General features: G+C 40.4%; 1 protein-coding gene across 5 annotated transcripts in view; it reads right to left on the bottom strand.

The window, feature by feature from the left end:
• AUTS2 (activator of transcription and developmental regulator AUTS2) overlaps window positions 1-24325 on the bottom strand; it is a 1116140-nt gene that overhangs the window by 830096 nt on the left and 261719 nt on the right. For all 5 annotated transcript variants that reach the window (XM_089895816.1, XM_089895817.1, XM_089895815.1 and 2 more), the window contains exon 2: window positions 7936-8148. In XM_089895816.1, coding sequence (XP_089751942.1) covers window positions 7936-8148 — 213 coding nt within the window. The remainder of the gene's footprint in view (window positions 1-7935; window positions 8149-24325) is intronic.

Raw genomic sequence — 24325 nt, 5'->3', positions numbered from 1 at the left:
CGCAGGTGCACAGTGGTCACAGAATGACCAGCAATAACAGCATCACTGTAGGCAGAGGCACAGGAGAAGTGGCAGCTTCTGCAGAACTGTGATCAATGAATGCAGGTCAAGTGTTTCTGCAGGCCCCGTGGCAGAGCTTGTCGGGCCTCCTGAAAGACACCAGGCAGGCCCGGACAGGACCTGGCCCGAGTTTGTGAGCCATTTTGGTTTCTGCTCCTGTGTGTGTGTTTGTGAGCACTAGTATAAGGACACACACCTCTAGGTGTGAAAAGACCCTGAGCTCCCGAAAGAACTCTGTTATATTGCTTAGTACAAAATCATCACGGCTTGCATCAAGAGACAAAATGCTCCAGAATTCATTTAGAATACCCAATTAGGGTCTTTTAAACATCATTAGGACCCAGCAGTAACTCAAGCACATTAAAACAGTTGGGTTCCTGTGGCAAAGCAGGTCTAATGGGACTGAGGGTTAAGTACAGCAAGAGGTGTGTCATCAAGGTCCCCTCAGCCCCTCAGGGACTCTAAAAGCAAATATCGGCCCTACTCAAACAAAGCATATAATTCAGTATGGTTTTGTCTCACAGTATTCACTGAAATGTTCAAGGGAAAGCTAAAAAGAATGCAGTAATGTTGTATCTATCTTCATATTTAATTAAAAAGAAAGCTAACAGCACTTCCAAGAGGGAGGTCATTCCTTGTTCAGCACAAGATTTCTCCGTGCAAAGCTATTTTGAGTATGGGCAATAAAACAATTCAACATGTAAACACTTACAAAAGCTACCATTTCAGAAATGCTACTGATGCTTTAGCTAACAAACTCTGAAGATGAGGTACAAATGACAATCCCGCAGCTGGAGGCAGCCGTACGAGAATCAAGAACATCATCCACAAAGTCCAATCCAATCCTCCATCCTCCTCTGCCCTCATCGTTCTTGGAGGCCCCAACCGCCTTCGACAGAATTGTGTGATAGGAAAAGGTTTACAGGAAGAAAAGTTGTATGCAAGACCTTGAATATAATATCTCAAAGTTCAAGAGATCAGATCATCATTTTCTCCTGCACAGTAACTATACAAACAGCAGAGGAAGAAAGAAGGATGCTGTCCTACAAAAAAAACCCCATGGCAATTACAAGGTGTTAGCAGGTTTAAAATAAGAACCTTACACGGTTAGACACATTTAAAGGAAACCATACAAAGGTGAGCCCTGGGCAGATGGCTTGTTTTCCAGCCCAGTGAGTCCACATTTGGCTCTCTGGGCAGGATGAGGCATTCGGCTCTGCCTATGTGCACATACCGAATCTTCAGACGCACCTTTAGCTTTTCCTCCTTGGAAGAAGAATTACAAATTGGGCCTTAAAATATCCAACAGATCTCAAGTAACATTTACCACACAGAGTTGCCTGGGCCTGCCTTAAAGCCCACCCACAATTTCATTTTCAATTAGCAGCTCCTCGAAAGGCAGTAATGAAAGCAGTTGCTAAAGAGCATTCAGATGTCACTGAAAGACTGTAAACCCAAACTGTAAATAGCACGTTGTGAGTCGCCTGTCACCACCATCAACTCCCACGGGAATCTCGCAACACGTGGCTATCACAACCATCTGTTCAGCTCCCCAACTGACACCACTGCAAACCACACAGCCACCTACCCACTCCCACCTCCCACTCATTACCTGTCATGTACAGACTTGTGTGGAGATGGGACTGCTGTAAGTGGAGATTAGAATGCAGAAAACATGGAGGCTTATTTCACGTTCTGTAGCTAAGATCTGGCCACATGCAGACAACACTGTATCTTCAGGAGAGGGAAAAGCTACCATTAAATTAACACAGAATGCAGTTTTAATATAAATAAAGGGAGTCTGTCTACCTTCATCAAGTATCCGAAGTGTAGTGTCTAAATCTTGTAAAGAGAAAATCATGCTGCCTCACCCTTCAATCACCAGTATTGTAGGAATTTACAGTAGGTAGAGTTGAGAATGATTTCTGTCACTGCCCATCTTACTCCTCTAAGAATACATAGTATATTTAGTATATTTAAATGGCCCTTAATAAAACTCCACACACACATATGTATAACAAATTCCTACTTTGGGATTAGTGAATGTCACTGTTTTGTTAAACAATTTCTAGAGGTCTCAGGATCATTGGAGCTGAGTTGCTGCCCATTCTTTTAATTGCAGCTCCTTTTCCAATTCAGCCTATTTTCTCTCTATGGGTTTTATTTTATGAGGTGGTAGTCAACGTGCTATGTCCTCTTTTTGGTCAATTTTTACTAAATTTTAATTAAGAGTTATATACATCACTTGGGATAAAATGTATTACTGGCCACCTCACTTCAAACATCTGTCTCACAGAAGTCAAGTGATATTTATGCTCACTCTTACCAACGTGCAGGGCCAATAGAATATATCCCAGACAACAATGTACGGGGTCAAAAGACACAAAACAGGGGCTTCCCTGGTGGCGCAGTGGTTGAGAGTCTGCCTGCCAATGCAGGGGACACGGGTTCGAGCCCTGGTCTGGGAGGATCCCACATGCCGTGGAGCAACTAGGCCCGTGAGCCACAACTACTGAGCCTGCACGTCTGGAGCCTGTGCTCCGCAACAAGAGAGGCCGTGACAGTGAGAGGCCTGCGCGCTGCAATGAAGGGTGGCCCCTGCTTGCCGCAACTAAAGAAGGCCCACGTACAGAAACGAAGACCCAACACAGCCAAAAATAAATTAATTAATTAATTAATAAAAAAAAGACGCAAAACAAAAATTCTATAACTCAAAAAATAAACTCACTGCTTCTAAAGCCCAAGGGGGGGAAAAAAACACCAAAAACCTTCACATAATCTGTTGTTATAATAGTCACAGGTTTCCAAATACCAAACAAATACCTCCAATATAATACACAACTAATTCTGAAAAGAGATCAGCCTGGGTTGGAGGTTTCTTAAAAACCAGATGTTAAAAAGTGGCATCTTATCCTTATTTCAAGTCAATCAAGATTCCAAGAGTAATTATAAGCCCGTCTCCTTCCCCACTCCTGCTCCCAGTCTTTCCTTATATGTTTTTATTCTTATTTCTGTCGTTTTGGCAAAGGGAGAGAAGTAGTGTGCAACTTAAATGCATCAGCAGGAAAAATAAAGAATTTTCTTTAATACCTCAATTTGTAACCTTCTCATGATTACACACTTTTTTAAAAGCAAATGAAATCCCAATTAACACATTAAACTTGAAACTCTGAAGTATGAAGTAAAAACGATTTAACTGCAGCTCACATTTCTTGATACCAGCTCAATATACCTTCAGTCATTTAACCATTATAACAAATGTATTTATGAAAGAGCACCTAGCAAAGTGCATGCCTTTTCATTACTAAAGTAGAACACCTAATTACATTAGTGTTTCAAATGCTCTGATTTCCAGAAACCTGTAGGCTCTAGCGTCAAACTGGATGAATACCTGTGTGATTTCAGCCTAGATTTCCACCCAGAACTAATTAGAAGGTCTTCCGCAATGTGACTTGAACTGGGTCTGCTTAATCAAAGTTTTCCATTATAAATCCTCCTTCACAAGTTAATTTCTACTAGTAACAAATGTCACCAAGAAGCCTTCCGACAATCTGAGTGAGTCCACTGAAATAAAGGATCCGCCTCTGGTAGTAAATGCTCTCAAAGGAGAAGAGCACGGGCAAGATATACTGCTTCATCAGGATGGGTGCAAGCTCAGCTGGTGGCTTAGTCACCTGGGCCCTTGACCAACACAACCACTTACTCCAAATAAGGTGAACATGCAATGCCAATACACAAAGCAGACACAGCCACCACACAAAGCTTTAAACAAGAGCTCTAATTCTAAAGACTTGGCACTGGGATCAATCCCTCCTCTTCCTAGAAATCAGTATACATCTTTGATATCTACAATGTCAGCTATTAATCCTCCACCAAGTTTGACTCCACCATACTAGGCTTTCAGAGAGAGGAGCAAATTTCCATTCCTTACAAGCAACACCTACCCAGATCAATTTGTATAAAGATTTTTAAACCACGTAAGGCATTCCCACATAAGCCATTCTCACCAACAAGGTTAGAGTCTAACTGCCAGGCTCCTGAAATATTCCCGAATTCCTTTATTTTCCTCCCAAATAGTGTTCTCCTATGGCTAGAAGCTATCTCAATAGGTTGCCTCTCTCTGGGAAATTCTGTCCTTACATGAATGGCTTTTTGGCACTTAAAATTCAATTAGAAGGGAGACTCTGGAATTTATTTTGATGATCCATCCTTGTGTCTGTTAGTTAGAAGGGTTCATATAACCTAAAAATTCCTCCTAGCTCACTTAAGCCTATTTCCTCTGGTTCAGTTCATACCAGAGAAAGACGGGACAGACTAATGGACTAAATGAAGATTTAGGAATATCCACTCAGAGCCCAATCTGAGAGTTCTCTGAACCCTTATCAACTTTTCCTCATCTCTTTTCTATTTTTAAAACCCCTCTGCTCAGTGTTTTCAACTACAAAGTACTAAATTTTTAAAGCATCCCCTGTGGTCTAGAAGTTAGACGTACTGAAAGAAAACTAAACTCAAAGTCCTCAGAGGAGTTAAGTTTTCCCAAAACCCTTCTGCGGAAGTAAAGGCTCGGTCGGTTGGAAGGTTTGGCAGCACATGACTCCAATATGCTCTTCAGTAGTTTCCCAGTTAGAGAGTAAAGATCCTTATGCAGAGGACCTATCAACCTCTGTTTTGATTTTCCCGCTCCCAAGTCAAAGTAGGAAAAAACAAAAAAAAAAAAACAAAAAACAACCTACCATATCCTTATTAGTGAGAGCCAAAACTTTTTAATATAATGTTTGAGTACTCACATCATGGGCAAATAGTTCTGTGTAAGACAAACATAAGCATAGGGGGTCAGAAAGACATGTACTCTTTTGTACTCCTTTCTTCATTTTTTAAAACCCCTTTGGAAATTAAGAAGAAAATTCAAATTTGCCATATAAAAAAGTGCAACCATTTTACAAGACAGTTGCCAGCTCAGCATCTTCTAAGTCAGTATGTATTTATACTTAAAAACATAATCCAACAAGTAAGTTCCATTGGGGTGGTTACTACCTAGAACACTTTCTTTTAACAGTATGGAAATGGAGAAGAGCACGGGAAAAATATACTGCTTCATCGGGATGGGTGCAAGCTCAGCTGGAGCTTTTTTTTTTTTCACTCTCCTTTAATGTCTTCACAGAGGCAACCAGTTACAGACTCCAAAACTAAATACTTTCAGACCTACTATGGTCTTCCTTTACAGACCTCAGCAACACTATATATCTGTGTTATTCAAAAACTTAAAGAATCATGGAACTGAGAAACCTTCTAATCCAAATCTCTCATTTTACAGATGGGCAGCAACAGACAGTGATTTGTTCAGGGTTTCATAATAGCACATATGATGCTAGGAATACTATAAATGAAAGTATTACAGCTTTACCTCAATTATCAACTTCTGTTTCCCTTCCTACTAAAAAAAAACCACTTGGATAGTATACTCTGGCATCAACACTGAAGATAAGAAAACACCACTTATTTTTAAAACTCTTACATAGGCCAAAGATACGATTCATTCTTTCCTTCTCCATGATTCATAAAAAGTAAGTCAAACTAATTGCTTTTCAAATATTTTCCCTGAAATAAGGATAGCTCTGATTTCAAATATCATTAGTACCAGAAGATGGATAATTAAGACCAAAAAGCTACTCGAATTTGAGACATACAAGTCCTTGCCTTGTAAGATCATAAACTCTTTCACTAGAGGACAGAGTAGAAAGAAGGATTTCGAAGACAGAGAACAGAAAAGTCAGATCAAGTATGGGAGTAAGAGAGTCAAGGATGAGGAACCACAGCTGTGTGTAAGCTCAGAATTAAATTGATTTCTTGTCTGAAAGGATAAGAAGCCCTCCTCCCACCCTGTTGGAGAGGCAGTGGTTACACTGCAAGCTCTCTCCATTTGCTACATATCTCACATGGAGAGGCATGAGTTGGAAGTCACAAATACCACAGGAAAACTATCTTCTATAGAACCCAGCCCTTCCTCCCTCACCCCACTCTCTGTCAAAAAAAAACAAAAAGGTTTTTTTTTTTAAATCTTCATCCAAATGTGGTTGCCTTCAACTTTCCGAGCTCTTTCTCTGCTCTCTATACTTGATAGTTTATCCTGTTTTCTTCTTGAGCTTTCATAGGCCATTTATATGACCACAATCACTCCCTCCAACCAAACCAACTCATGTAGTTTCTAAAAATACTTGTAGACTCCCTGCAACCCACGACTTGGAGTCCTTATCTCAAACAAGGGAAGCAGAATATACAGGGAAAACAGAGAAAGGCAGAGAAATCTGGGTCTAAACCCTAGCTCTGTACCTCAATATTAAGTGGCCTCAGACAAGTCACTTTAAGCCCCAGTTTTCCCATCTGTAAAGTAACCATAATACCATCTACTAACCAGGGTTGTTGTAAAAATTGTAGATTATACTACACAAACTCCCTCACTGAACGACTGTACCGTGCTGTGCATCAGATAAATGTTAATAATAACCATTATAACTCTAACCTGGCATTTCATTTCAGGACAAAGAAAAACCGCCATGTGTGTCAGAGCTGGGGATACTTCCCTGAGATCCTCCTGAGTCCATGCTGAAATCCATCACTGTAGGTATTTTCTCAGAAGTTTACCCATCAAGTTCCACTCTGACACCAAACTGCCCACTAAATCTTATTAAGGACTTTGATCTTTCAAATCTTTTAACTGAAATTCATCACCAAAAGTATATTCTTGATTCTTTATAAGAAAAATTTCCAAACTGGCTTGACCATTATCAAATAGGAAATTTGAGATGACAAACTTCTGTGCCTAAACCCCTAGTGATTCTAGCTCATCAGGTTCTAGGGTAGAGCTAGAGTATGTGTTTAATAAGGCTCATGATATGATTCTAATGATCTGTGAGGTTTTAGAACCAGTTTTGTCTGATCCTAGATCTCTTCCCTCTGCAGAGAAACATCTGCAAACTAGGAATTGCCTGTTCAGCTTCTAATCAGCAGCACCTGCTCTGTGAACCACACTCCCTTCCTCTGCTTCCTTCAAGTGATAGTCAATCCCACCCAGAGGTCCCTCCAAAAACAAACAAAACACACCCAGGACACAGGTAACTCAGCAGGTGCTAAAGCCTCCGGATTTGTGCTGAAAAATTGCTATAAACAGCTTCATTTCTCATTATTAATCTATCTCACATGGGGATTTCCACAGGCAGAAAGGCTCCCCAAATGCCAAGAGCTGTATTTTCTTGTGGATCATTGAAACCTAATTATTAAACAGCCCAGTAAGCCCCACTACCAGACTTTCATACAATCAGCAGATCAAAAAGACAGTCCTGAATTATAGGCTGTGGAGGACACCTGAAGAACCAAAAGGCAAACTCATTACTTCCAGTGCTCTCCCACATGCCACAGTATTTGGGCTTCCCCGGAAAATATAAACCTTATGCAGGGTACTGCCTGCATGCAGATAACCATTTTTAGCACCTCAGAACCTTGAGATACACAGTGTATTTGAACAAATCTGCCTGTTTCCTTTGTTTTACCTCAGAGGATCTGTCCCTGCAAGCCAGTCTACCTGGACCATCACCAAGACTTCCGTTAGTCTGCCCTCAACGCCAGTAGCGCCAGCAACAGGCTTTGTTACACGGAGCACATGTGACTGAAAGGGTACTGTGCTAAAGTTTCAAACTGTGATAAAAACAATGAGCTTGGTTTGGTATATTCTTTTAGAAGCAAACACACAGCTCTGCAGGGCAGCCCTCCGGCACCCAGCAAGGATAATATCTTCTCCACCTGTTAGGAAGAATCACAGAGAAGCAGGCACCTGAGGAAGAGCAGCCACAGGAATGAACAAACCCTAAGCTTCCTCACCTGTCTGAGTCCCTTCGGCATTTTCTTTCTCTTCCCGAGGTGCTGGCAGAGATTGCGGTCATTTTCCCGGTCTGAGCTGTAGTGGTGTGGGTGGCTGAGTCTGCTCTTCTTGGAGTGAAAGGACAAGCCGTTGGTAAGTGCTTCCCGTTTCTTCTTGGTCAGAGGGGTCTGGCGTTTCTCCACGCGTTCCTGAGGCTTAAGTGCTACATCTTTCTGTAGAAAAAAAGAGAAGGAAAGGAAAGTGGTGGTTACATAGGTAGTTAGCGTCACACCCAAAACAGAGGCTAAATGGGGTTTCTAGAAGGGAGGGAGTAAATAAAGGCAAGAAAGTGCGGTATGAGACTACCTAAAACTAAGAAACACGGCTCTCAATTTTTCTGACTCCTTAATGCCACAAATACATTCTTTCTATTGTTGTTGGGGAAAAAAAAGCTCAACAAAGCACAAAGTATCTGTCAATTAAAAGTGCTTTCACTGCCGCCTGGGATAGTAGCTTTCCATCTGGCTCTGCACTAGGTCCAGCGCATGCTACTCCCTGAGGAGGCTTAATACACTCACTTCCCAAGATGGTACATCAATTACGTTTCAGAAAAGGAGCACTAAGTGCATGCGCAATTCAGAAAAATCAGCACAAGACTGAGCATGCCAGGGCCAGGTGGATGTGAGCCAGCAAGAAAGAAACTGTCAATTCACATGATTAAAATGTTTCCTTAATGCATTATATTTTTACCACAAGTTCCTCTGAGCATCCTTAATTCTCATCTTCTTTGCAAAATGTAACAACCATATTATCACCAAGATCAACAGCAACTTTTCATTTATTCCTGTGTGTGGCTGGGGGATGGGGGAGGGTGGGAGAAGGATCATGGATGTTCTGGAATAGGGAGCAGCACCTGTAGGAACTACAGGCAAGCATTTCAGGCCACATGACATAGGTGAGTTCTGTGCCTTGAGGCAGGTCAGGACATCCTGAGATACCAAAAGACCTGGGTTTGAGCTCTGACGCTGACATTATTCATTATGAAACTTGGAGTAAGTCACTGCAACTCTGAGCCCATATGCAAAATGGACTCAGATATGACCTGATACAATATGTGTGAAAGTCCTTAGAACCCTGAGAAATGTACACATTAAGCAATAACATTAAAATGATTTGGCACTCAATCATTTGTTAATGAATAGATATGTTCCTCTTTACACTGAAAATGTTCCTTCCTGGAGCCTCATCTGCACACAATTTCTCAGCTTCTGTGGTCCTAAACACACATATAAAAATAAAGTAAAACCAGGGACTCCCCTAGCAGTCCAGTGGTTAAGAATCTGCCTTCCAACACGGGGGACATGGGTTTGACCCCTGGTCGGGGAACTAAGATCCCACGTGCCGTGGGGCAACTAAGCCCACGCACCGCAACTACTGAGCCCGCATGCCACAACTAGAGAGCCCATGTGCTGCAACTGCAGAGCCCATGCGCTCTGGAGCCCACACACCGCAACTACTGAGCATGCGTGCTGCAATGAAAGATGCCGCTTGCCGCAACTAAGACCCGATGCAGCCCAAAATAAAATAATGTATTTTTTAAATAAAATAAAAAATAAAGTAAAAACAAAAATTCCCCTTCATCCATTTCTCATTCTCAAAATACCACTCTCTCTTTCCTCTCCTTCATAGCCAGTATTCTTGGAGCAGTTATCTATCTAGTCTACCTCTTCCTAATACCTCAGCACTTCCGACTTGACACACACGGTGCTCCTTGATGTCTTTCCCAATTCAGCCACGGCCATTATTGGGGACCTTGGACCTTTACATCTGCTTTGCCTTGGCCTCAAAAGCCCACCCTTCTACTCCCCTCCCTTTTCTAGTTCAAGAACCCTTCCCAGTGGCTGCCAGTTCAGGGAGACTATTCTGTAATGCAAAGCACTGTTCTCAGGTCTCCACTCACTCAACAAATGTTTTTTGTGCACCCAGTATATTCCAAGTACAAACTTAGCACTGCCCTGCAGGCGCTGGGAAAACAATTGTGTGGGAGAAAAATCCCCACATCATGGAACTTAGAATTTAGGGGACAGATACTAATCAAATCACACAAATATATAATTGCAAACTGAACTAACTGCTCTAAAGGAAAGCTAACAGGGTGCTAAAACTGAGGGAAATGGTCTAGTCCAGAGGAGGGGGTTGTTGCTGAGGAGATGACTGCCATTTGACCTAGATCTGAAAGTCTGGGCAGAGAGAACAGCTTGTGCAAAAGCCCTGAGGCAGCTGGTAGCATGATTCTTTGAAAGAATAAGGTCGGTACTAAGTATCAGTAACCCCAGTGCTTCACTTACAGAGCCAGGCAAGTAATAGATGGTCAAATTATGCTTGCTAAATAAATAATACAACTAAAATATCCAAATCTATAAACCACAATAGTGATTTAATAATATCTCAAGCTGTCTCTAACACAGAGTGAGTGAAGCAAGCTAGAAATGCGGATAGAAGCAAGAAACCAAGAAACCCAAATAAGCAGGCACTGCTGGCACACAGGAAGGATCACAGCAAATAGCAAGAAGCCCCAGAAAAGGAGAAGGGCCTTATCTTTGGGGCAAGAATATATCAAAAATAATAATCCTACAAGGCAAATGAGTAGCTTCTGGTCTAACTTCTAGCTGCTTCCACTGCAGATGGTTTACTCTCTGCCACTGAAGAGGCAGGTCTCCCAAGGCAATGAAGATGTGGTGAGGAAGTGTTTAGAGGACAAGGTGAGATCGAAGCAAGTACACGTAGCCACTAATTCCAGTCTCAGAACCTCGCACACTATGCCTAACCGATGACAAATGTTCGACAAATGTTCGACAGATATCTGCTATGTTTATTGCTTTGTCCAATGTCCACTACCACAGTCAGCTAAGTCAGACACCTGCTCAGAATCTGGCCTCAAATGTAACCAATTTAGTCAGCTATCACGAAAAAACACTCAGGTATGATGGCAACACTAGCAGAAGCAGCCAGGTGAGTCCCACTGGGGACTGCTTCTATATAATACGATTAAATTGTACCGCTTCTAAGGGTAATACATAAACTCCCCACAGGCTGAAAAAACACCTTTCTTTGTCACACTGTCCACCTACTGCCCTACATCATATGGATGTAGAGTATAGGGTTAATAAACAAATGATATTTAATAATGTATCAGCTGCGCTTTTAGAAAAAAATTATGCCATTCTCTTCGGAGACCAAATCTTTTTTTCATACTGAAGGTGCTCCAAAGTATATTGAAAAATATGTGCAATTCCATACAAATGTGAATTAATATTTATGAGAGTATGGTATAATTTTTTCCAAATCCATTTTATTTTCATGTAGCATATTAATCAAGGCATTCTCACTGCACCACAGAATAGCTACACAGAGCAAATGGACCCCATGCCGTGACATTAGCTTGTAAGAGACCTGCTGAAGTCTTAGCAGCAGCAATACAATCATCTCAGCTGCAATTAATATTGAGATTTTCAACTCTGGAGACTGTCTGAGGGGAAGAGGGGAAGAAAGAGAGGATCAATATGTGTATAGAGGTGGTAGCTTAAGAGGTAAAGAATGTAGTCTTTTAAAAGTTTTTATTACATAAGAGGTTTTCAAAGATTATCTTTAGAGAGTATCTTTATACTTTCAAAGATACAGTTTTATTTATAAAATTACTGCATAGACCCTTTGGAACAGTTCCTGAAAAAACCAGGCTGCTATTTGTTTGTTTCCTCTATAAACCTATACAGACTGTTTACTGTGTATCAAGTAAAATAATCATTTCTCAATGGCTGTCTTGGGGGGGGGGGGTGAAACGACAAAAACTGTCCATTGTAAGCAATGAGACTCAAAGACAAACAGCTTATAAACTACTCACCTTATAACATTCTAAAGAGTTGCACACATGATTATATACATGTGTATATGTGCATATATCCATCCACCAACAAATTATCAGCAACTAATTTAAGAACTTCCTTAAAGAAACTTGGGCAGCCTATAAAGTACTGCTTCAATATAAGAAGAAAGATTGTCTGGTTTATACAATAACTTTTTAGGATCGATGAATGGCAATTTTCAAAGGCCTGTTGAGTCATTACCATGGTTCCCAAAGAAAATTAATGTCTATCAGAACTATCTACAGTGGTTTTTGAAAATAAGATGACTATGCCCCATACTTAGCAAGGGAAGCATTTAGCACACTAGCAAGGGATGGGGGCAGGAGGATAAGGAAGAGATCTGGAAAAAATGCTTTAAGGCATTCATTTGACAATCACAGAAGAAGTAAGAAAGCCAACCAGCCAACAACAGAAGGCTAGCTGGGAGGAAAATGATTTAGACATATTTTCTGGCAATAGAGGGGGTAAGTGCACAAGCTATGTACAACAGGCGGGGAACAGGTTTCTTGAATAGTTAAAATTATGTGATTTTTTAGGTCACTGGTGATGCAGGGCATGGCCACAGCAGTGCATATGCTGAGAGGGAGGCTCAGAGACCGACTAACCAAGGCAATCTCCTCCAACACCCAGCCTTTCTTCAAAATAGGCGATCTTGCTCTTGACTTTCCTTTCTCCCAAATTACAATCTTCCACTAAAGAAAGGCTTCCTCTGCCACTCTTAAAGTTCAAAATGAAATGGTTCCATGTTGCACCAACTAAGGGAGAGCAGCGAATTGCAGATGAATCCTGCGTAGGCTGCACAGCTCCATTTGCTGATTAGAGGTGAAGTCACAGACAACAGCAAATGAGGGCACAATTCGCTTGCCTTGCATGAAATAGGTTTTAGAAAGAGAGCCTCCATCTGATTTTTCCAGCCAAACTAGTGTGAGGGCAGCCCATCACTTACAAATATGTGTGCCTGCATGTGCCCAAGTGTACGTACATGTGTGAAAGAGGGGTGTAATCTAAGCAGAACCTCTTCTATTAGTTCTTTGATCTTAGGGATTTGCAAAGAAAATAACAAAGACGCCCGGAGAAAAAGAGAAAATGCTTTCTCTGTTACCATCACAAGACATTATCAGCTGTGTGCTGTCATTTTAGTCTGTCAAGTCCTTTCTTGATTTATTATATTGCATTTGTATCTGTTTTTGAATGGCTTTACAAACACTGATTCCAATACTTCTCTTAAGTGCAAAAGAAGTAAAAGGGTTTACAGTGATAATAAGAAGTGAAAATTAGAGAAACAAAACATAACAGCGCTTTTAAAACTTAACTCTATATGGATATGTTCACAGTGGTCCCCCACTTTGGAGTTTTGAACAAATGGACTTATGAACAGACTTTCAGGGCCTAAACTTTTTAGTAAGTACAGGAGACTTATAGGAATTTACAAATAAAATAACATGGCATTCAAAAAAATAATCCCTCATGTTTTCATCTTTTAAAAACAAAAATCGAAATACCTACTATATGCCAGGCATTTTGCCACCTGTTAGATTATCTAAGAAAGGATCCCAGAACTCGTGCAAATCGGTGAGCTATTACTCTAAAATGGGTTAGGCAAGAAGCAAGTAAGGTGCTTCCTACTGCTATACTTCACGTTGGATTAAAATTGCAGCCCTGTATTGTCATAAAAATAAAGAAACAGATCAACAGAATAGAGAGTCCAGAAATAGACCTATTGATATATGGACAACTGGTTTTCAGCAAAAGTGCAAAAACAATTCTGTGGAGAAATTATAATCTTTTTAACAAATGTTGATGGAACAAGTAGATATCCATATGCAAAACAGATATGTATAATTTGATCCATATCTCAATCTAATTAGGAACATTAACTCAAAATGTATCATTAACCTAGGTGTAAAACCTAAAACTAAAAAATGTCTAGAAGAAAACTTTTGTAACCCTGGGTTAGGCAAAGATTTTTCAGATAAGATACCACAAGCACAATCCATAAAAGAACAACTTGATAAATTATACCTCATCAAAAATGAAAACTTCTGCTCTTCAAAAGACACTTAAGAAAATGAAGATACAAGCCACAGAACAGAAAAAAATATTTCCAAAGTGTATATCTGATAAAAGTTTTGTATCTAGAATATATTCTTTTAAATTCTCCAAACTACATTAAAAGAAAACAACCCAATTTTTTAAAAGGACAAAAAATGTAAACCAATACTTAACGAAAGAAGATATATGGGTGACAAATAAACACATGAAAAGATGCTTAGCAAGTCATCATTAGGGAAGTGCAAATTATAACCGCTACATAAATATTAGAACGGCTAAAATGAAAAAGCATGACCATCTCAAGTATGGACAAGGATGTTGAGGAACTTTCATATACTCCTGGTAGAAATGTAAAATGGTACAGCCACTTAAAAAAATAGTTTGGCTGTTTCTTTAAAAGTTCAAAGTATACCTACCATATGCTCCAACCATTCTACTCTCAGGTATTTCCCCAAGGAAATAAAAATACATGCCCACATAAAGATTTGCCCATGAAGGCTCATATCAGCTTTGTTATAGCCTAAAACTGGAAAAACAAAATGTACATCAACAGATGAATGAACTGTGATATAACCCTTCAATGGAATATTATTACTCAGCAATAAAAAGGAATAACCTATTTATGCATGCTACAGCATGAATAAATCTCAAAAGAATTATGCTGAGTAAAGGAAATCAAACAAAAAAGAATACATTCTATATGATTCCACTTACAATAAATTCTAAGAAATGTAAAATAATCAATAGTGACAGAAATGTAAAATAATCAGTAGTTCCCTTGGAGGTACAGGAAAAGGAGATTATATGAGGACATGAGGAAACTTCTGGGGTGATGAGCATTTTCAATGTCTTGATTGTGGCAATGGTTTCATGGGTGTATACACGTGTCAAAACTTTTAAAATTTTACACTTCTAATTCATGCAATTTACTGGTATGTCAATTATACCTCAATAGAACTGTTTTTTAAATGGCACCCCTGGCCATCATGCACAACTGACATATTGTTATTACCAATTACTAGATGACATTGGGTGTCCATCAAAAGGAACTCATCCTTCAGATTCCTGAAACAACAGGACGGCCACATTCTGAAAGGACTGGCTTTAGCCTATAATGTGGCCATGAACGTTCCACTGGAGACAACTCAGCTGTGGACGTGAATGTCTCAGACCGAGGAGCAGTGCCCGGTCTTCACATCACTGTCAGCGATAAGGTGGAGTTCACACTGTGCCTTTTTTTTCTTCACCTCTCTCAGGTATTCCGAGGCTAACCTTTTGTAGAGCTTTTCCTATCTTTCCTTCAAGTACCTTGGTTACTGTTTGGCCACATCCTCTCTTGTGAACACATTAATCAAAGAGCAAAGAAAGAAAACACAGATAAATTTTTACCTTTCCTAAATGTAAAAACAAAGAGGCAGCTTATTAAAATACTATATGTAATACATAATGATGCATATGACATAAGGGAATCCAAATGGAGAGAGGAAAAAAAGGTTTAAAAAGAAGAGAGAGCACAAGCACAGACAAATTCAGCATGTGAAAACACCTGTCAAAGGTGTGGTGCCATTGTCAGAGGCAGAAGTGAGGAGCAAAAAGAAAAACCTCAAACCCTGGCCGCTGAGAAGCTTTCCTAAATTATGGGATGAGATCACAACTATCAGCTTAAGGGAGATTTTTGTGCACTCTGTGAATTGAAAAAGTCCCAGCAGTCTCCCATTCCCATAGATAATTGAGAGTTGGCTGCTGTTAGACCTTAACATGCTCCAAGTGGTTGAGTCCCTGGCAACCAGATGCTATTGCTTAAAACAGTTTAGGCTCTTAGCCCTGAAGGATTCCTAAAATTGGATTACAGTCCCTCCAGATAATCTGAGAAATACAGCATGACAAAAAGGAAACCTTAAAAAAAAATTAACTCCTCCATAACAGCAGCATTCTGAGAGCTGAGCACAGCATGACTGAGGCAGAAAATCTCATCAGCGAGGGCTTAAGGGCAATAACGTACACAAAGGGTGAGTCCAAAAAAGGGGAAGGGAACCCACACAACAGAGGAGAGCATAATGGAAGCCAGAAGAGAAAGTGGCCACCACACAATTCTCAGGCTTTTCGGAGGGCAGGAGTCTGGTTTGCTGCCTCGAGAGAGGCGAGCAGATGCAAATTTCTACTGCTTTCTCATCCACTCAAATCTAATTCACTGAGGTCACACACACACTTGAGAGGACGTGTAGTGCTGATGATACCCCTTTTAATTAGCCATTACTCATTTTTGACTAGGCATTCTATGCAAAAGATGGGGAAAGGGTTAATTAATGTACTTATTACACTGCAGCAAAACAGTTAGTAACTGGGCCTTCCCTGTAATACTCAGGTTGAGCTCCACAGCGAGAGAGGCTATAACTTCATCATCCCTGAATTCCTAGCAGAGAACACAGAATGAGGCACACAGCGAGCTGTTTCTGAACAAGTGAATCAGAGAAAGAGGACACCATGAACGCTCCTCTTACTCTAGAGGCTGTGCCCGCACCCTGTGAATCTACTAGTCCCTCCCTCCTCCTTCCTCACATTTCTAACCAAGAACTTTCAAACTCATTATCCTCCACCACATACTTGGTAAAGCCATTATTATTCCCCTATGTATTAAGAGGGAGTGAACAGATCCTCAAGAGATAATGTAAGTTACCTTATTCAACCCAAGAGAAAACAAAACAATAAAGGAGACTTATTGGGAAAAATGTCAGGTCTTGCCATCATCTTTGTGGCTTGATTTCGTGGCTAAATTACCTTACTGAGTCTCAATACCTCCCTATTCACAGAAAAATCAAGAGTGGTTGATACTATCATCCAGATATTCGAGACAAGGACCCCGATTAGCCAGTGGAGACCTCTCCATATCCAGATTAGTAATAAGGTACAGACTTTTGTTTTCTTCGCTTAAAATGTTCCCAATTTCTTCTCTTCCCCAGATACCCACATACTACCACATCTTCACTTTAAGCGACCAATGAATCTTTAATTACTTAAGGAAAGATGCAGTGCATCCTTTCATTTCAGTTTTCCAACAGAGTGAAATAATGAACCAGAGGAGAAATAGAAAGCAAAATAAAGACTGGGATTCTGAGCCATGGAAGAGTCCTCCATTCTTTCCTGCCATAATGCTATACCAGTTCTGATCCTTTAATCTTCCCCAGAAGAGAATAAGAAAAAAAAATCCTGATGTGACTCCGAAGCTTACGAAGTGGGACAAAAGGGAAGACCACTAATACGTCCTTCTAGCTCTGGCTATGAAGAAGTCAAACCTCCATTAACAGGCGGCAGACAGCACCTTGATATTTGACTTTACTTAGGGCTACAGAGGTCGCGGATGGGTAAAAGTAACCACTTCTAGGAGAGGCTCATTTAGTAGAACAAAATCTCTCAATCCCTCTCTCTCTCACATACTCACACACACCCTCACACACTCACATGCACGCACAAGAGGCACATTCCACTCAGCAGACAGGAAGCAATTTCACAAAAGGTAATTTAATGTTTGGGAATATTTAGTAACAGGAAAAGCAACTTCTGGCAAAATTCACATTATGTGGGCCCTGAATATAAATAGTTTACACAGCATATTGGGAAGGGTACGTGGATGACAGACAATTCCTTTATGGCTCAAGTTTTTCAAGTGGTTCAGATAGGTGTTTAGAGAACTATGAAATAATTATTACTTGAGTAATAATTCTAAGAGAACTATGAAATAATTATTACTTGAGTAACAATTCTAACTTTCTCCCAACTTCCCAGAAACTGTAGTCAACTTCCCATTGGAAATGAGGAAGCATTCCTTCATTTACAGAGCAGTGATGCAGAGAACCAACATGCCCATGTGTATACACACCTCCTTGTACTCCACGAACAACTGTTACAGCCTTTCTCAAACTAATTTTAATTGGCTTGCCAAGGGCATAGACCAACCTATTTCAGTATCTATAAATTCAGTGTCCTCCATGAGATAATCTCTTAGGTTCCATTAAATTCCCTGATGTTATTATTATCCTGGGAGGCTATTTAGCACATATAAAACATTCAACCAATGTAGCTTAGAGTTCACTGATTCAGTAGAAGTTTTTCTTCCAGATCATATTTCCCAGACCTTTAAATATCTCTGTGAGATTTCTCTTACAGGAAAGCACCCTTCGAGTTCTTTTGTCCCAACTTGACTTTGATTTGAGAACTAGACATTGAATAAAAGGTCAGACAATTTCTGAATATAAAGTAAGGACTAATTTATGACTTTTTATAACCACTAATATTAGTATAGCAACTGGGAGTTGAGAGTTTACAAGGTAAAATCATCATGTCACTTGATTTCCTAATACCCTTATATAGCAGGCACCATCATTTTCACTTTCTAAATTAGGAAACCGAGGCTTGGTAAACAAATGACATCCCAAAGTCAGACAGTCAGCTATTGTCAACAAACTTGGAGTCCCTTGGTTCTAATCCTACTCTCGTTCCCTAACACCAAGTCATTACAGCCTTATTTGTAAGTGTCAGGATTATGACCTTTTGTTTGAAGAAAATTTTAAATTATAGTTTAGTACTGTCTCATTATAAAATCCTCTACTCACCTCCACTTCCCCTCCAAAGCATAATTAGGGAAAGGCTATGCCACTGACGTCAAATGTTTGAACTCTTTCTGAAGAATTCAAATCAGCAATAAAAATCCAGGCAGAAATAAAAGCTTTGGCTTTTCTCTAAAACTGACAATTTTCACCATTTTATTTCAGGGGTGAAAAGTGGCAGAGAATGACGCCTTTCTGACCTTAAAAAAATAAGAAGCTATACAAACGCTCCAGTCCCTGAATTCCACATGTTCTGCCTTTGTGGCTCAATAAATATTAATGGATAATGACAGCAGCTATAAATACCCACAGGTGCAAAAAAACAAATTCTTGTTTAGCGTATATTGCAAATGCTCTGTCACTAAATGAGACATGTACACAAGTTTCATGGAAAGTCTTCCCAGTCTGGGAGCTTGTTCACACAGTTCCAGCCTATGAATGCACACTCCCTTTCCACTCTCTTTCCTATCACCGACCCCTCATCTTCTATTTCAGGTTTTAGCCAGAAGCATTTTCTTTCCTTTAGCATCATATGGGTGAAAATAAAATGAACTATCCTGCAGGCTTTCCCAGAACACAGAAAAGTGTTTTTAAGGTGTACATTTAAGGTGTACCCACTGACCCGAGACACAGACCAAATAAACTTCTAAAGCTATTTCTGCAATAAGAAAAAAATTACATACTGTAATTATAGTTGAGGGAAGAAAGGAGACTGTCCTTTCCACTGGTTACTACATTGACTGGAGAAATGAAAGGCAGTGTCAGTTTGCATAAGAGACTTGGATACTGATTCTGAGGCAATTATGTCATGCCAAGTTGTCCACATTTTTACTCGGTTTGCTGAACAAGCCACAGGCTTGTCTCTATACCAAAGCTTCCTATAGATAGACTTAGTGATGTTTAGGTACTTATTGGGTCTATCAGATTTGATAATGGAATCAATCTCTCCCTTTAGAAGCTCTGGGTTAATGGCAAAGTTTATTAAACTGCAGGCAGTCATTCAGAAAAGATCAATAGAGACATGATTACAGAGTAACGAGAGGATTAAACACAAGATTTATCACAAAATTAAACTGAATTAAATGTTCTCTGATAGCACTTGAAATGCTGTCGATACTTTAACTCATAATCTACGCTTTCTGTGTTTACCTAATAGGCAATTGGGATGTCTGACTTGAGAAAATGACTTCTACATAAAAACATAAGCCAAAGAGATTTGCTGAAAGCATTGAAAGTCCCTTCTGAAAATGTTCTCCCATTTTTAAGAAGCAGCATTTAATTTTTCTATAAGTGCTGTCCACAGTTAACTCAGTAGAGTTCTGAGTTACTAAGTATTGACACATAACCCATTCTGCCCATGCCTAAGGCACACACATACAGGCATCCCCCACTTTTCCAAAGTCCACTATATACCACTTGACTTTTACAAAAAACCTGTATCAGCATCTGTCTTCCCTAACCAAAAGAAATCCGAAGAGGACTTTCACTTTTATGGAAAGAGGTTTAAAGCAAAAATAGCATTCAGTGTCTGTTTTGCAAAGAGGTGTTATAGAGGGCAGCATCCACCCCAAGCAGCAAGAGTGGCACCACCAAGCTCCTTCCTGGGAACTACACTCAGCATCAAGTTGCCACAGCTTTGAGCTGTGTCTGTAAGCATCTGTGCTTTATCTCAATTTATTTTGTGTATCCTTTGGCAAGATTGTGTCCTAAGGTAATTGCTTCTTGGCTTTATGCCATTTTGGCTTATGAAAGGTTTCATAGGAATGCCCGACTTGCAGATAGTGGGAGAAACCTGTACATCCTCGCAGGCATATATCTTAGAAACTGTGTCTGCAAGACATACGTTAAACAACTTCCTTCTCTTTAAACAATTTTGTTCACTTCTCTCACACAGATGTAACATTGGCCCTTGATCCCATGAGGAAAGGGGGCTGGAAAATGTCATCTAGATGTAGGAAAATCAACCCTTCCACATCCTGGGAGGATTTACTGATGCCACCATAAGCTCAGCAAATTACATTCATAAAGGTGAAATCCCCTTCATAGCCTGTGAAAGGTAACCACTGCCTGTACAAACTGGAAACAGCATATACACTTGCAATCAGTGGAGGTGTCGATATACACGATGGCTGCTAAAACTGACATCAGTACCACAGTAAGAGAGAACAGCTCTGCAGGACCTGAAATGATAAAGGCCAGGCCTGCTGTGTGAGGTTGGGAGGGTATGAGCATAAGCAGATAGGTTGGTAGGGAAATCAGTTATGGGGCAAAAATTGAGCCTGTGGTTTAAACTATAACTTGGATGGCAGCGTGCCAGAGGGAGGCTTCCCTTTTTCGCTTGTCCAGTTGCTATCATATTGCTAGGACACTCCATGCCACAAATAGCATCAGCCCTGCCCTGATGAGCAGCAGGCTCCGGTGATTTCAACTGTAATCCAATATGGCAGCTGTTTTGTAAGAGCGGGAAGAGCTGGGTTGGAAACAAGATGCTGAGGCTGATACCACCCTGCAGTTCTGTCACTCCCTCGTCGGCACACTGATTTACACCAGAGCAACCACTTTTCTTCTCAGCAGTTATCCAGTGTTACAATACCATTTAGTGCTATGGGGAGTCTCAAATATTTCTCAGTTCCTCAGGGAACAAGAATGCCATCCTGCCTGCTGAAGAAAGGGACTCTGCACCCCACCCTAAAAACGGGGGCTGCTTTGAAGGACATGAAGCCAAAGCTGCTTACATCAAACTCTTTTACTGATAGAGAGCCTATCATACCATTTTCTTAGATTACTTCCCACAACAGAAAATTCCTTCTAAGAAAACTACTGCACTTCACTGCCGCCCATCCTCTTTATTTATTTCCCATTTCCTCCTTTGTGTTTTTGCTCTATCTAGGACTGACACAAGCAGGTGCCCTCTCTGGTGGCAGTTAGATTTGGGTTTGAGCACTGGTGTTGCCGCTTTGTGACCTTTAGCAAATCTCCAGTCTGTTCAGGCCTCCATTTCTACTCCTCGAATACAGGGATAGAGTTATGAGGCTCAATAAAATCTGTGGGAAGTGCCCTGGATATTTCCTAGCATAAAGTAGATAATAAATGCTAACTGAGGAATTCCTCTTCCTAGCTAATGCAATCAAGTTTTTAGTCATTACAAAGGGAAACTGTTAGTCATTATAAAAGGTTATATTTGGCAATGGAGGATAGATGGTGGGACCTGTTTTCCATATATCCTCAAGATTGTGTGTACTGAGTATCTTTCAGTGTACAGAGTGAGGTACTGTATATTATATTTATAATACCTCTTTTAATTATCACAACACCCTGTGAAGCTTCAGTTTTTCTCATTTCTATACAATGGGGGCTAAATATGGCACCTAACTTACAAAGTAGCTACTCAAATTAATAAACTAATACAGTTTCTGGAATATACTAAAGTTAGCTATTCTATTACTATGAATTAACTTGACCAAGGTCACAAAGCTTGAAGGCAACGCCAGGATTCAATGCAGAGCTGTGTGGCTCTAGAGCTCATGCCGTCATAACACATGCACGGAACCGAATGCAGAAGCCTGGGATGTAGTCTGAGCACTGCCCAGGATTTACACTGTGGTTTGGGACTCAACCTTTCCATACTTCTCTATTCCTTTTTTTTTTTTTTTTTTAATAAGCACATCACTTGGTCTATTTAACCTGTAAAATAATGCAAAAAAAAAAAACACAATTTGCTCTTTGGAATAATAACACCACATAAATTTTCATCTGTTTTTTTCTCCCAAATCTGCCTTCCATAATTTATGAGAAGTGCAAAAGTTGCCGGAAAAAGAAAGAAAGAAAAGAAATGCATTTCCCATCAACACATGGAATGGAAAGTTTGGCATGGGAAGAGAGCAACCCTTTGTACTCACGATACATCCAAAATTTTAAAAGACCACCATGTAAACCATTCCTAGAGACAGGCAAAAAGAAGTCATGAAAAAGCATTTGCTACTGATTCCATCATAAATCTCTTTTCAACTGCTCTACCCCTGCTGGTTTTCCAAATGAGACACTTGTCCATTTCCAAAAAGAAAATATATGCATTGAGAATAGCTACTAGATGTAGTTCAACATAAAAAGATTACCTACAAGGCTTCCTGCTGGAGCCTAACCTGGAAAGAAATGGGTTTCTTGGACTCTATTAGGGAATCCCTCAATGTACAATCCAAAACCTTCCTGCGTAAGACTTAATGGAACAGGGGGAGATGGAACAAAGAAGGAGGGGGGGAAAAGCTCTCTTCCCAGCTGAGCACTGACACATACAGTACCGTTTGGGAGGCAACTTTATGTGCTCTTAGTAGTAGATTAATGAATGTAATTACCTAGCATTGTGGCTGTGAATGCTGCAAAAACTATAATTTATAGAGTGCTGTAAAGTTCTAATGTGTTTTTATGTCCATAAGCTGCTTAACCATAATTTAATGCATTTGTACAAAGAACAGCCTAAGTGGCTCTCAGCTGAACAGTGAACACAAGTGTCTGAACCTCAGCAATTCTACTCGTACGTCTTTATACCCCAACCCCGTGTGGTAAGCATCTGAGGAAAAGAGCTGCTGAATTATACAAATAATTCTAGAGACAGTGGCAAGGTTCTCTGCCTCTCTCACCATGAGAAGAGTTTCTGGCTGACAAAGGGCTGCAGGCCTTAATTAAATGTTGGAGTGATTCTGCACACATGTTTTTGGTGGTTACTTTTTTCTTTTACCAATATTCTCACCACCCTCTCCTCCAGTCCATCTACCCTCATCCCTACCCCCTAGAGGTGAGCAGGGGTAGATGGGGGAGGAGAGAAGAGAACAGGAAAAAAAAAAAATTACCTTTCTATCTGAAAATGTCCTACCTGACTTCCAGCTTGGAAGAAGACTTAGCATTTCCAACTTTCCTGCCATTGTATTTTCAAGGAAGGAGGGAGTAAAGCTCAACAATTCTTTGACATCCAAAGCAAATTATCCTTTGAGACTGCCTTAGGGGTTTGAAGTATCTCATATGATTGGACAGGTGATTATGATGGTGCAGATGAGGGTGTGGTGATGGTGGGTGGTCGTGGTGGTGGCTGATGCTTTTTAAAAGTTTACTATGTGCAGAATTGCACACCCTCCAAGATCCTGTGAGCAGGTACCACTGATAACCAATTTTCAGATGAAGAGACTAAAGGCTGTGATTGGTTACGTGGCAAGGCATGTGTATCAGTTCAGCTTTTCACTCCATAGCCCGTACTAGGCTCACCAGACAAGTTACTGATACTTACTACTTGTAACTTAATGTTCTCCTCACCTGTAACTTAAGAGATAACAATAGGATTGTTATCCTATTGTTTACCTCATAGGATTGTGGTGGGAGTTAAATACGTTAATGCACACGAAGTGCTTAGAATAGTATCTGGACTTAAGCGATGCCGAGTCCCTGTTAGCCATCATCACAATTACTACTCTACGAACAGGTAGAATATGAATATACAGTTTGCCCTTGAATAAAGCAGGAATTGGGGGTGCCCTACACTTATCACTGTAAAAAATCAGCTTATAATTTACACTCGGCCCTCCTTATCCACAGCTCCGCATCTGCAGATTCAACCAATCAGGGCATGTAGCACTGCAGTATTTACTACTGAAAGAAATCCATGTGTAAGTAGACCAGCACACTTCAAACCCATGTTGTTGAAGGGTCAACTAACCTGGCAAGGAGGTGAGGGGGATGCTATAAGGGACACCAAAACCTGCGAGCATTTTCTAGGGGCAGATGTTCAAAGTCTCAAACATCTGTAACTGTGAGATCCAGAGACTTATCCTGGAACCCAACAG

This window comes from Delphinapterus leucas, chromosome 15 (assembly GCF_059928025.1).
Source record: "Delphinapterus leucas isolate spDelLeu-1000000601 "Yukka" chromosome 15, BTC_Dleu_Yukka2, whole genome shotgun sequence".
Classification (NCBI taxonomy): Eukaryota; Metazoa; Chordata; class Mammalia; order Artiodactyla; family Monodontidae; genus Delphinapterus; species Delphinapterus leucas.
This window is presented reverse-complemented; position numbering and strand designations above follow the sequence as displayed.